This window comes from Motacilla alba, unplaced genomic scaffold, assembly GCF_015832195.1.
Source record: "Motacilla alba alba isolate MOTALB_02 unplaced genomic scaffold, Motacilla_alba_V1.0_pri HiC_scaffold_28, whole genome shotgun sequence".
NCBI lineage: Eukaryota > Metazoa > Chordata > Aves > Passeriformes > Motacillidae > Motacilla > Motacilla alba.
In genome coordinates this window covers 3,736,091-3,747,952 of record NW_024037374.1, presented here as the reverse complement: position 1 = coordinate 3,747,952, position 11,862 = coordinate 3,736,091, and the positions used below count along the sequence as shown (strand labels likewise).

The window sequence follows — 11,862 nt, the reverse complement described above, 5'->3', positions numbered from 1 at the left end:
GTACCTGGTGACATTTTAGGGGAAGTATGGGAAGGTGATAAACCTCCACCTGAGAAATGTTAAAGCCCAGAGAACCTCTGAATAGAACAGAATGACAGATCATCTCCCCTCATTATCCATTCATCACTTTGCCTCACAAAACTTGCTCTGTTCTTCCTGAGGGCAGCAGAAATGCGGAGGGTTTCTGATATCCAAGAATACCTGGAGAGATATAGGAGTAATTAAAAAAAAAAACAAAACCAGAACTCTTAAACAAGAAAGTGTCTCCATGTGTGTTCCAGATGAGGGTGTATGGGAAATGGCTTTGATTTTGGTTACAGGTATCTCCTCTAACTCTTCACTGTCCTTTCCTCCATGAACAGGTCCCCAAGTGCAGCCCCAGCAAATGTCCAACAGCAGCTCCATCAGCCACTTCCTCCTGCTGGCATTGGCAGACACGCGGCAGCTGCAGCTGCTGCACTTCTGCCTCTTGCTGGGCATCTCCCTGGCTGCCCTCCTGGGCAACGGCCTCATCATCAGCGCCGTAGCCTGCGGCCAGCACTTGCACACGCCCATGTTCTTCTTCCTGCTCAACCTGGCCCTCACTGACCTGGGCTCCATCTGCACCACTGTCCCCAAAGCCATGCACAATTCCCTCTGGGACATCAGCACCATCTCCTACAAAGGATGTGCTGCACAGCTCTTTTTCTTTCTCTTCTTCATCACAACAGAGTTTTATCTCCTGACCATCATGTGCTACGACCGCTACGTGTCCATCTGCAAACCCCTGCACTACGGGACCCTGCTGGGCAGCAGAGCTTGTGCCCACATGGCAGCAGCTGCCTGGGCCAGTGCCTTTCTCAATGCTCTCATGCACACGGCCAATATATTTTCTCTGCCCCTGTGCCATGGCAATGCCCTGGGCCAGTTCTTCTGTGAAGTACCCCAGATCCTCAAGCTCTCCTGCAAAAAATCTCACCTCAGGGAATTTGGGTTTCTTGTGTTTTCCATCTTTTTAGCATTTGGTTGTTTTGTGTTCATTATTTTCTCCTATGTGCAGATCTTCAGGGTCGTGCTGAGGATCCCCTCTGAGCAGGGACAGCACAAAGCCTTTTCCACCTGCCTCCCTCACCTGGCCGTGGCCTCTCTGTTTATCAGCACTGCAGTGTTTGCCTACCTGAAGCCCCCCTCCATGTCCTCGCCATCCCTGGATCTGGCCCTGTCAGTTCTGTACTCGGTGGTGCCTCCAGCCCTGAACCCCCTCATCTACAGCCTGAGGAACCAGGAGCTCAAGGCTGCAGTGTGGACACTGATGACTGGATGCTTTCAGAAACATTAAACGGCTGACCAATTTCTGCTAATCACTTGTAATAAAAGTAATTTTTGATACTTCTTATTGATTTAATTTTGGAGGTTCTTTTTCTTTTTTTTTATCTTTACAATATATTTCCCAAAGAAATATCATTCCTTGTGCCATTTCTCATTTTGTTTCTCTCCACCTTTCCTGTGGTAACAGACTGTGTCAAGGAGGGGCTGTGTTCTTGGTGGCTTTAAAAGAACTAAAGGATCTCCCAGCAAAGTTTTCTGCAGAGATGCCCTTTGGTTGCCCTCTCTGGAGCTGCAGCAGCAATGTCTGTGTGCAGAGCTGGGGCAGATCAGTGCTGGCCCAGCAGCTGTGCCCAGCAGCAGCAGCAGCACTTGGTGTTGCCAGTGCTGCTGCCGTGGCCCTGCCCTGCAGCCCTGGTGGCCCTGGTGTTGCTGCAGGGCCTGAGAGCTCTCGGGGCCGGGCACAGTGCTGGGGGTGGCAGTGCCGGGGCTGCAGCAGGGACAGGCCATGGGCACTGCTGGGGCAGCGCTGACGCCTCAGGCCAGGGCCTGGGGGCTGCAGGCTCCTTGCCCAGGCTCTCTCTTGAACACGGCCAGGCCAATGCACAGCACAGAAAACCCCGTGAGCAGCCCCAGGCTGGCTGTGGGCAGGCTGGGGGCAAACAGCATGGCTGGGGCTCTGCAAGGGCCCTGGGGGAGACGGGAAGGAGCAGCAGAGCAGGGGCTGATCCATCCCCAGTGCGCTGCACAGCCCAGGGCAGCGTCCCAGAGCGTCCTCATGGAGCTGCCAACACCATCTCCCCTCTGCAGCCCTGGCCTCTCCCCCAGCTCACACAGGTGCCCCAGCCTTGCAGGCACAGGCACGGCAGCACTGGCTCAGGAGCCCCTGTTTGCATTGCACAGAGCAGGCGGGAGCACCCCCATGCTGCTGCTGTGGGGACATGAACCTGAGGGAGCACAAATGCCATCAGCCCCTGGGGCCACAAAGGGCTGGGGGACACCAGGGAAACCACTCAGCTTTGTCCTGGCCTCTGCACTCAGCCAGAAAGTTTGTTCCCATCAGCTGGGAGTTTCCTGTCCCACTGCAGACGCTGTTGCTCAGAGCCAGGGCTGCCTGGCAGCCACCCTCAAACTGCCCTGACCATTTCCTTGGCTTCACCTTTGCTTTCTTTCCACCTCCTGCTACAAATTTTTTCCTCTTGCCCAGCCCTGTTCCCTGCCCTGCAAACAGCCCATCCCTGTTTGCCCTTTCCTCTCTGGCCCCGCTCCCCATTGCACTTCCTGACTTGGCACCATGGGAACGGCCCTTGGGGAGCAGGATCATCCTCCAAGTGCTGCAGCAATTGTCTGCAGGCTCCTGCAGGGCCCCGTGCTGCTCCCTTGCCAGAGGCACCCCAGGCCAGGGGGCCCATCTGGGCTGCTGTGTCTGCCTGTGGGGCTCCCTGTTGTGGGCAGTGAGGAGGAGCTGCAGAGGCTCTGCAGGACTGACCGGATGGGCTTTGGGGCTGGCAGGAGAAGCTGAGGGACCTGGGCTGCTGGAGCTTCTGAACAGGAGGCCCAGGGCTCATCCTGACACTGCTCAAAGGGTGCTTTCAGAGAATCCCAGAATTAGCAAGTTTGGAAAAGACCTTGGAGATCATCAAGTCCAACCTTTTCTCTTCTGAGCCTCCTCTTGTGTGGGAAGAAACACCCCCAGCTCCGTCAGCCACTCCTCATAGGAGTTTTGCTCCAGACCCCTCCCCAGCCTTGTTGCCCTTCTCTGGACACATTCCAGCCCCTCCATGTCCTTCCTAAATTGGGTTGCCCAGAACTGGACACAGCACTCCAGGTGCTGCCCAAGCAGTGCCCAGCACAGGGGAAGAATCACTGCCCTGCTCCTGCTGGCCACACCATTCCTGAGCCAGGCCAGGAGCCATTGGCCTTCTTGGCCCCCTGGGCACACTGCTGGCTCATGTCCAGCCTGCTGTCCAGCAGTCCCTGCAGCTCCCTTTCTGCCTGGCTGCTCTCCAGCCACTCTGTCCCCAGCCTGTGGTGTTTCAGGGGTTGTTGTGGCCCAAGTGCAGGACCCGGCACTTGGACTTGTTAAACCTCACCTTGTTGGATTTGGTTCTCTGGATCCAGCCTGTCCAGGGCCCTGTGCAGAGCCCTCCTACCCTCCAGCAGATCAACACTCGCAGCCAACTTGGTGTCACCAGGGTTCCATGAGGCCCCAGAGTGTCCCAGTGGTCTCCATGATTCCATGAGGCCTCCAAGTGTCACAATGTCCCTTTGGATCCAGCGGATCTCTTGGTGTCTCAACGTCACTTGGAACTTTGGGCCCCGCAGTGTCACAATGGATCCTTGGTTCCATGAGGTCTGGCAGTGCAGCAATGCTCTCCTTGGTTCCGCAGTGGCACAATGGCCCCTTGGTTCCACAAGGCCCTGCAGTGTCACAGTGGCCTCTGTGGTTCCACCAGGACCCAGACTGTCACAATGGACTCCGTGCTTCCATTCAGCCCCTCAGTGTCACCATGGCCCCTGGGCTCTGTGCTGCCATGTTGGACACAGTGTCACCATGGTCCTCTTAGTGCCACCAGGCCCCACAGTGTCACACTGGCCCCTTGCTTCCCCAGGGCCCTGCAGTGTCACAACCATCAGAGAATCAACCAGGCTGCAAAAGACCTGGGAGAGCATCAAGTCCAATCTGGGACCCAACATCACCTTGTCACCCAGACCATGGCACTGAGTGCCACATCCTGTCTGACACACCTCTAGGGATGGTGACTCACCCACCTCCCTGGGCAGGCAATTCCAATGCCCAATCACCCTTTGTGTGAAGAATATTTAATAAAGTCCAGCCTAAACTTCCTCTGGTGCAGCTTAGGGTTGTGTCCTCTTGTCCTGTCCCTGTTGCCTGGGAAAAGAGCCCGACCCCCACCTGGCTGCACCAGGGGACTGGCGCTGGGGTTGGGGGAACCTGGAGGGGACAGGGGACCCCGCTGTGCACGAGCAGCGTTGGACTGCTCTGGGGAGAACTGTGAGGGGACCAGGGCAGAGTGACCTCCCCTGTGACTTCAGACAGCCCCTGTGACATCACACAGCCCCTTTGATGCCACAGAGACCTTTGGCGATGTCACAAGGCCACCTGTGATGTCACAGCCCACTCTGGCACGTCACACAGCACCCTTGTGATGTCACAGAGCCAACTCGGGGATGTCACCCTGGAATGTCATGCAGCTGCACTGTGATGTCACAGAAGATTCTAAGATGACAGAAAGTCACCATGTGATGTTACTGTTGGTTCTTTGATGTCACAGCCTGCCCTGTGATGTTACACAGCCAGCCAGTGATGTCACAACCTACTCTCTGATGTCACAGAGCCACTCTCTATGGTGGCAGGATCTGCTCTATGGCCTCACACCCTACTCTATGATGTCACAGACAGCTCTGTGATGTCACAACCCCCTCAGTGATGTCACAAAACCTCTCTGTGATGTCATACTGCCACTCTGTATTGTATTGTCAGCAAACACTTAACCTCATAGCCTGCTCTATGATGTCATACAGCCATGCCATGATGTCACAGCCTGCTCTGTGATGTCACAGAATCCCCTCTATGATGCTCTAGCTGCTCAGTGACCTCACCCAACAAAGTCTGAGATGTCATAGCCCAACCTGTGACCTCACTCAGCCCACTCTGTGCTGTCACACAGCCCCTTGCTGACATCCCAGCTGCTCTGTGCCTCTGTGACACAGCCACAGAGGTGCCGCTGTGACACAGCCCCCTTGGGGACATGCCACAGCCCCTGCCAGTGCTGAGCCCCTGTGAGCTCTGTCTGGGCCCTGCTCGTGTCCCTGAGCTGCCCTGGCAGTGCCCCAGCCCTGCTGGGCTGTGCACAGGAGCTGCTCCTGGCCAGAGCTGTCTCTCTGCAGCGCTGCCCTTGCCAGGAGCTGCCTCTGGGCCAGGAGCCCGGCCCAGCTCAGCAGCACAGACACAGCACAAGGACTTTAATGACCCTCTGGGGCTTTGGTGCTCTTTGCATCACACTCAGTCCCTCAGAGAGGCCTCAAAAAACTTCTCAAAAGTCAAAAAGATATTGAAACACTGACGTTTCTCATACATTAAATAGAACCTTCTGAGGGACATGACTGAGAATGTGTCCCCAGGTTCCAGGTAGAGCAGAGCACTGGAGGCAGTGATGACAGGTGGGGACAAGCAAGTGAAAGGTGTCTCTGCTGCTGGCAAACCTGGCTGTGTTTCAGGAATGCAAAGGCCCAAGGCCTGAGCCCCAGCCCCTGGCAAGGCAGATCCTGTCCCTCCCTCCTTGCTCAGAGCTCTTCCCGGCATGGGCACTGGCCTGTGGGGATGGGCAATGCCAAGGGCAGCACCATGGGGCGGCCCCTGCCAGGCTGCTGAGCAGGGACAAGGAGGCAATGAGGCCCCAGGGCTGCAAGGGTCACTTGTCCCCTTGTGGCCTCAGGCCCAGGGCCAGCAGCCATGGCCAAACTGCTGCCCAAGTTGGCTCTGTCAGGGCCTTGCAGCTGCTGCCCATCCCTGTGCCCTGTGCAGCCCAGGCTGTCCCACGGTGTCCCTGCCCTGCGCCTCTGTCCCTGCAGGCTGTCGTCACCCCCCGGCCGCCCCACCTGGCTGGCCCCTTCCTTTGCTGACAGCTCTGCCTCCTGCCAGCCTCTGCCTGCCCACACAAAGCCTTGGGCTGCTCCAGGCTCCTTCTGGGGCACGTGCTGCACCACAGCCCTGCCCTGGCAGGGAAATTCCTTTCTCCTGGTGTCCAGTCTGGGCCTCCCTAGCTGCCCTTGGTGCCATTGTTCCCTTCTTGTGCTTATATCCTCTAGGAAGAAAAGCTCCAGCCTCTCTGAAACCACCCTTCAATCCCTGCCAGGCTACTCCTGTTCTGTCCTCAGTCTCCACACCACTGAGCCCAGAGCCCTCAGCCTCTACCTGCTGGTTATGGGATGAGGCCTCCAAACCCCATCTTGGGACATTTTTGGTTCCTGTCCAAGGTCTGTGAAAATGGGAAAATTTGGGTCAAATTAATTTTCTCCTAAATCTTGCAGTGACAGTACAAGGGTCAATATCTCTAAACTGAATGAGGGTGGATTTACATTTTTTTAGAAGGAGGAAACATTTTAGAAGTGTGAGAGTGGTACAAAACTGCAACTGTTTTTCCAGAGAATTGCAAGTCTGATGCTAGGAATTGTTCAAGATCAGGAGCTTTGTGCAACCTGACCCAGTGAAACCCCCTTCCCTCCCCAAGGTCAGAATTCCTGTTGTGTGGGTCTCTGATGTGCTGGGTGCCCTCACAGCGTTCTGGCCAGAATGTCTGCTGAGGGCCAGCCAGGCTGCTGCAGGGGCAGTGACCTCAGAGCCATCACCATGGCAGCCCTGTCCCTGGGCCTGGCTCTCCCCTTTCCTCTGGCCCTGCCTTGTCTCTGCTGACATGAAGAGTTTTGTCATTGATATCTTGTCCCCAAGGTGCTGGGGCCAATGGCTTCCCAGGCAGGCTCCTGGAGCACAAGGGGCTTTTCAGAGCCCAGCCAGAAATGAGCCCTGAGGCAGCAGCTCTGCAGTGGTGGCCAGCAGGCCGGGCTGCCAAGGGAGGCTTCTGGCCATGCCCTGCAAGCAGCTGCTGCTGCCAAGGTGCCTTTGGTGCCTCAGGCTCTCCCTGGCACAGCTCCCAGCACGGCACTCTGCCCTTGTGCCCGAACCCTTCCCTGTGCTGGGGCTGGCCTGGGGCTTTTCCTGCAGTGGGACCTGCCCTGCTCATGGCACAGGAAAGGCAGTTCCTGCTGCAGCAGGAGGCACTGCCTGCAATGGGCTCCAACAACTCCAGCAAGGCCCTGGTGACTTTGAAATTGCTTCCTAGAACAGAATATTCTAATAATTGTTACAGCTCCTGTACTGTGGAGTAAATAACGCTGGTTAAGATCTTCTTGTCTAATCATGATATGAATCATTCAGAGCTGTATTTATATAAATCTATCTGCTATTCCATCATTAATCCTGTGGGACAAATTGCGTTAAGGTTCAATTCCACCTGTCCAATCCTTTACACCTTTGACAAAGTCTGGGCTGGGATTGGATCCAGTCGCTACCAGTCTCCTCTCTCAGAAGGAATTTTAGAAGTATAGGGATCCTGCAGGGATTTGAGGATCCATGGTGGCTGTTGGGTGTCCTTTCTTCACCCCATGACTCAGCAGGAGTTTCTGTAATAAAGAAATAAAGCTTTTGCCTGAAGCACCCACTCTGCCCATGACAGGAGCCCCTGTGAGTGTCTGGGACATCCCGGCTCTTGGGCTGCCTGGGGACTCCTGGGATGTCACCGTGGAGCCCCCATGAGTGCCTGTGACAGACTGGTGGCTGAGCAGCCCCAGGTTCCCTGGGATGTCACCATGGAATGGCTGGGACTGCCTCTGAGCACACGGCTCTTTACCATCCCCAGAAACCCCTGGGAGGTCTCCATGGAGCCGCTTTCTCTGCCTGTGACATTCCAGCTCTTGAACAGCCTGGAGACTCTTGGAATATCCCCAAGGAACCCCTCGGAGGGCCTGTGACAAACCTGATCCTCAGCAGGCAACCATCACCATCCCCCTGTTGCTATGGTCAGTTTCCATGGCAACCATCACCAGCCCCTGATGCTGTGGTCAGTTTCCACGGCAACCATCCCCAGCCCCCTGTTGCCATGGTCAGTTTCCATGGCAACCATCCCCAGCCCCTGTTGCCATGGTCAGTCCCTCGGCAGCTCCATGGAGACCCCATGCCAGGGGTGGTTGCCATGGACACCAGCTCAGGCCTGCAGCCAGAGCCCGTTGCCATGGCAACCATTGGCAGTCCCATCCCCAGGGTCACGGGATCCCAGATCCACAGAATTGCCGGAGCTGGGAGGGACCCAGCAGCATCCTCGAGTCCAACTGCTGGCCCTGCCCAGGACACCCCAACAATGCCAGCCTGGGCCCGGCAGCACTGTCCAAACGCTGCTGGAGCTCAGAGAGCCCTGGAGCTGTGACCCTTCCCTGGGGAGCCTGGGCAGGGCCCCAGCAGCCTCTGGGGAAAAACCTTTTCCTGAGATCCACCCTAAGCCTGCCCCGACTCAGCTGCAGCCGTTCCCTCCAGTGCTGTCCCTGGGCACCAGAGGGAAGAGGTACCCACAGCCCCAGCCAGGGACCTGCTCCCAAGGCTGTTGCCATGGCCACCAGGGCTGGGACCAGCTGGGATGCTCGGTTTCCACGGGCTGGGGTTTAGGAATGGGATTCCCCAATTTCCTGCTCCTGCTAAAACCGTGCTGCTGCTCGCTGCCCTCCCAACTCCCATGGAAAGCACAAAAGGCAAAGATCCCAGGCTGGGATAAGAAGAATTTACTGGGAACAGCAACGAGATAATGAACAAACAGGAACAGAAATAATATTGATAACAAAAGGGATAATGAACAGAATTAACAAGGAAAAGTACAACACAACTGCCTGGCTCTTCCTAGCCACAATTTCCTCCTGCCTGAAAAGGACACCCTTCTCCTCAGGGGAAAGAGAGAGAGAGTCCTTTGGCTGCTCTGGCAATGACCTGAGGTGGGAGTGAGTGTAATGACACAGCCATAGCCAGATCCTCATCTTCTTTGACCACTCATCATGTCATTGGCAGAGGAAGGAAAAGGGACAGGTGTCTTCCAAGCATGGATCACAGGGAACATGGATCACCAGGGCCCTTCCAAATGTGGATCCTCCATTGGGGGATGAAGTTGGAGCAGTGCACAAAGCTCCAACTGCATTTGGGGCATTTGCAGGGCTTCTCTTACCAGTGCCTCCGTTGGTGACTGGCCAAGTGAGAGCTCTGGGTGAAGCTCTTCCCACACTGGGGACACTCATAGGGCCTCTCCCCAGTGTGGATGCGCCGGTGCCTGATGAGGGTGAAGTTGTGCTTGAAGCCCTTCCCGCAGTCGGGGCAGCGGAAGGGCCTCTCATCCGTGTGAATCCGCTCATGCAGGAGGAGACTGGAGCTGGTGTGAAACCTCTTCCCACACTCAGGACACTCATAGGGCCTCTCCCCAGTGTGGATGCGTTGGTGGATGATGAGTGCGGAGCTGCAGCTGAAGCTCATCCCACATTCCCCACACTCATAGGGCCATTCCCTGGTGTGGATCATCTGGTGGCGGATCAGGGTTCTGCTCTGCCTGAAGCACTTCCCACACTTCAAGCACTTGTAGGGCTTCTTCCCATCATGAAGCTGCTCACAGACCACCAGCTCTGAGCTCTGGCTGAAGCTCTGCCCACCTTCCTGGCACAGGCTGGGTCTTTCCTCCTCAGAGCACCCTGGGCCGGCTTTGCAGCCCCTCCTCCTGTGGGATCTCTGGGGCTTTTCTTCCCTGTTGGATTTCTGCGCCATGGAAGGTGAATCTGGGGGAGAGTCTAATGCAGAATTACAAGTTAAAAAGAGAATTAAGGTCAAGGCAATGATACAGAAACACTGCCTGAAACTGACAGAGTCAGGATATAACCTGACACCCTCATGGTCAGGGTGGTGGCAGCAGTCTGATCAAATGGTGGCTGCAGTCCTGTTGGAGTGATGAACGTGATTCTGTCGCAGCAGTGATCCTGTAGAAGGGTCTGGTCTTCCTCTGAAGGTCCAGTGCTGGTTATGGAGCTCTTGTCCTCTGGGAATCCAGTGGGCAAGGTGCTCCTGGTGTTGCAAGGCTCAGCTTATATCCAGGTAGGAATGCTTGGTTCCTCCCCCTGGGCGGAGCATCCCACAATGGGAGGATGGAATTTGATCAGTCCTGCAGTGACACTCAATGGCCCATTAACAGAAGAGAGCCCCTGGAGGGCGTTATCAGGGGTGAGTCATGGGAGAGATCAAGAGCACTGCCCCGCCTGTTTATAGCAGTTTATGAAGATGGTGATTGCAAACATGCTTTTGGTTACATCTTACATTGCAACCTGAAACAGCGGGGCAATCCCTGCTCAGGGCGGTGAACACCACCGCCCTTACCCAAACTGGCTCAGGTGTAAAACCCCCACCCCAGGAAGGCCACACAATGTCACAATGTCACACTTGCCCTGCCCCAGGGGAGGTCTCTGTCCCTGTCACTCTCTTGCTCTCCCCGCTTTTCTCTTTCTTTCCATCTCTCTCTCTGTCTCACATTTACTGTTCAAGAAAATCCACTTTGGATTTGGTCTCGTCAGCACCTTAATTGGGGCAGAGGCATCTCTCTAACAATTTTCTTAACCACATTGCCACAATCTTTTGGCACAGTGAGTTCAGGGCACTGTTCTCTGACCCCAAGTGCCTTTGACAACAGCATGGCTCTCTCCTCTGAGGAGGTTGTGCTTCTCTCTGGAGGAGCTCTTGGAAACGTGGACACAGCTGCCTCTGAGTGACTTATGGGAGACCTGATGAGGAAAATGGCTGTTGTGGGTGGCCAATGCAAAGAAAATATTTTGTTGTCCTTCCTTGAAAAGTTTGTTAAAATCATAGGAGGAAAGGGAGCAAATGATACCAGCGAGACTGACAAGGTTCATTCACCCCACGGTGAGGAACACAAGGCTGCTAAAAGTCCCACAAGAAGCCCAGCTCAAGTAGCTAAATTCCCAAATAAGTCCCAAATTCACAGGCTTGGGGCTTTGCCAAATGTGAGAATCATTTTTCTCCTTATCCCTGTCACCTTTGTGACAGCTACCCAGAGCTTTCCCTCCCTTTTAATAATCTGTATTGGGCCGAATTTCCACTTCTCTTTTATTGGAACCTGCCAGCAGCTGAGCTGGAGCTGTGCACGACCCGATGAAACTTGGAATTGCCACAGAATTGCTTCTATTGTCAGTTTATTTAAGTCTGGGATTTGTTTGCATTTCCATCAGAAGTGACTTGTGGGAAGAGCAAATATTCAGCAAAGTATTTAATTCAGAGTTAAGTTTGATTTCTGCCAAGTTTCTTTTGTCCAGTGCCCAGGGGATGCTCGAGGGGTCTCAGTCCCCATGCCCTGGGGAATGCTCGGGGGTCTCCATCCCTCTGGCCTCAGGGAATGCTTGTGCAGGGCTGGGCACCAGGGGCTCTGTGTCCCTCTCACCGCTGAGGGTGCTCGGGGCTGGGGGGCCTCTGCGACCATCTCATCCCTGGGGAGGCCGGGGGGGGTCTCTGTCCCTCTCAGCCCTGGTGGGACCCCACCAAAACATCATCAGGCTCAGAGGGACAGAGACACCCCCAAAGCCCCAGAAGGGCTGAACATGGGATTTGGTTTGGGGCTGAGGATTTAGGAAGGGGCTGTATTTGGGGCTGAGGTTGGAGTTGGGGCTGAGATTTGGATTTGAGCTGGGATTGGGGTTCAGGCTAGACATGGGATTGGCTTTAGGGCTGGGGTTGGGATTGGGTCTGGGGCTCGACGAGTCTGGGATTGGGATGGGATTAAACACAGGACCGTCAGTGTGGCTAAACATGGAGTGAGATTGATACCAGGATCAGGGTCAGGTTTGGGACAGAGCTCACCCAGAGTGGGATGGGGGGATGTCACTGCAGGATGTCCCTGACATCATCCCAGCCCTCCTCAGGCACCTCCAAACATGGGGGGCAGCTGG

The 11,862-nt window shown here is 55.4% G+C and overlaps 1 protein-coding gene across 1 annotated transcript; it reads left to right on the top strand.

Moving 5' to 3' along the window:
• The first annotated feature begins 323 nt into the window (after positions 1-323).
• Positions 324-1,318, top strand: LOC119696270 (olfactory receptor 14J1-like). The gene has a single exon (XM_038125995.1). It carries the CDS (start codon positions 386-388, stop codon positions 1,316-1,318), a length of 933 nt encoding a protein of 310 aa, XP_037981923.1. The 5' UTR covers positions 324-385.
• Positions 1,319-11,862: the final 10,544 nt, after the last annotated feature.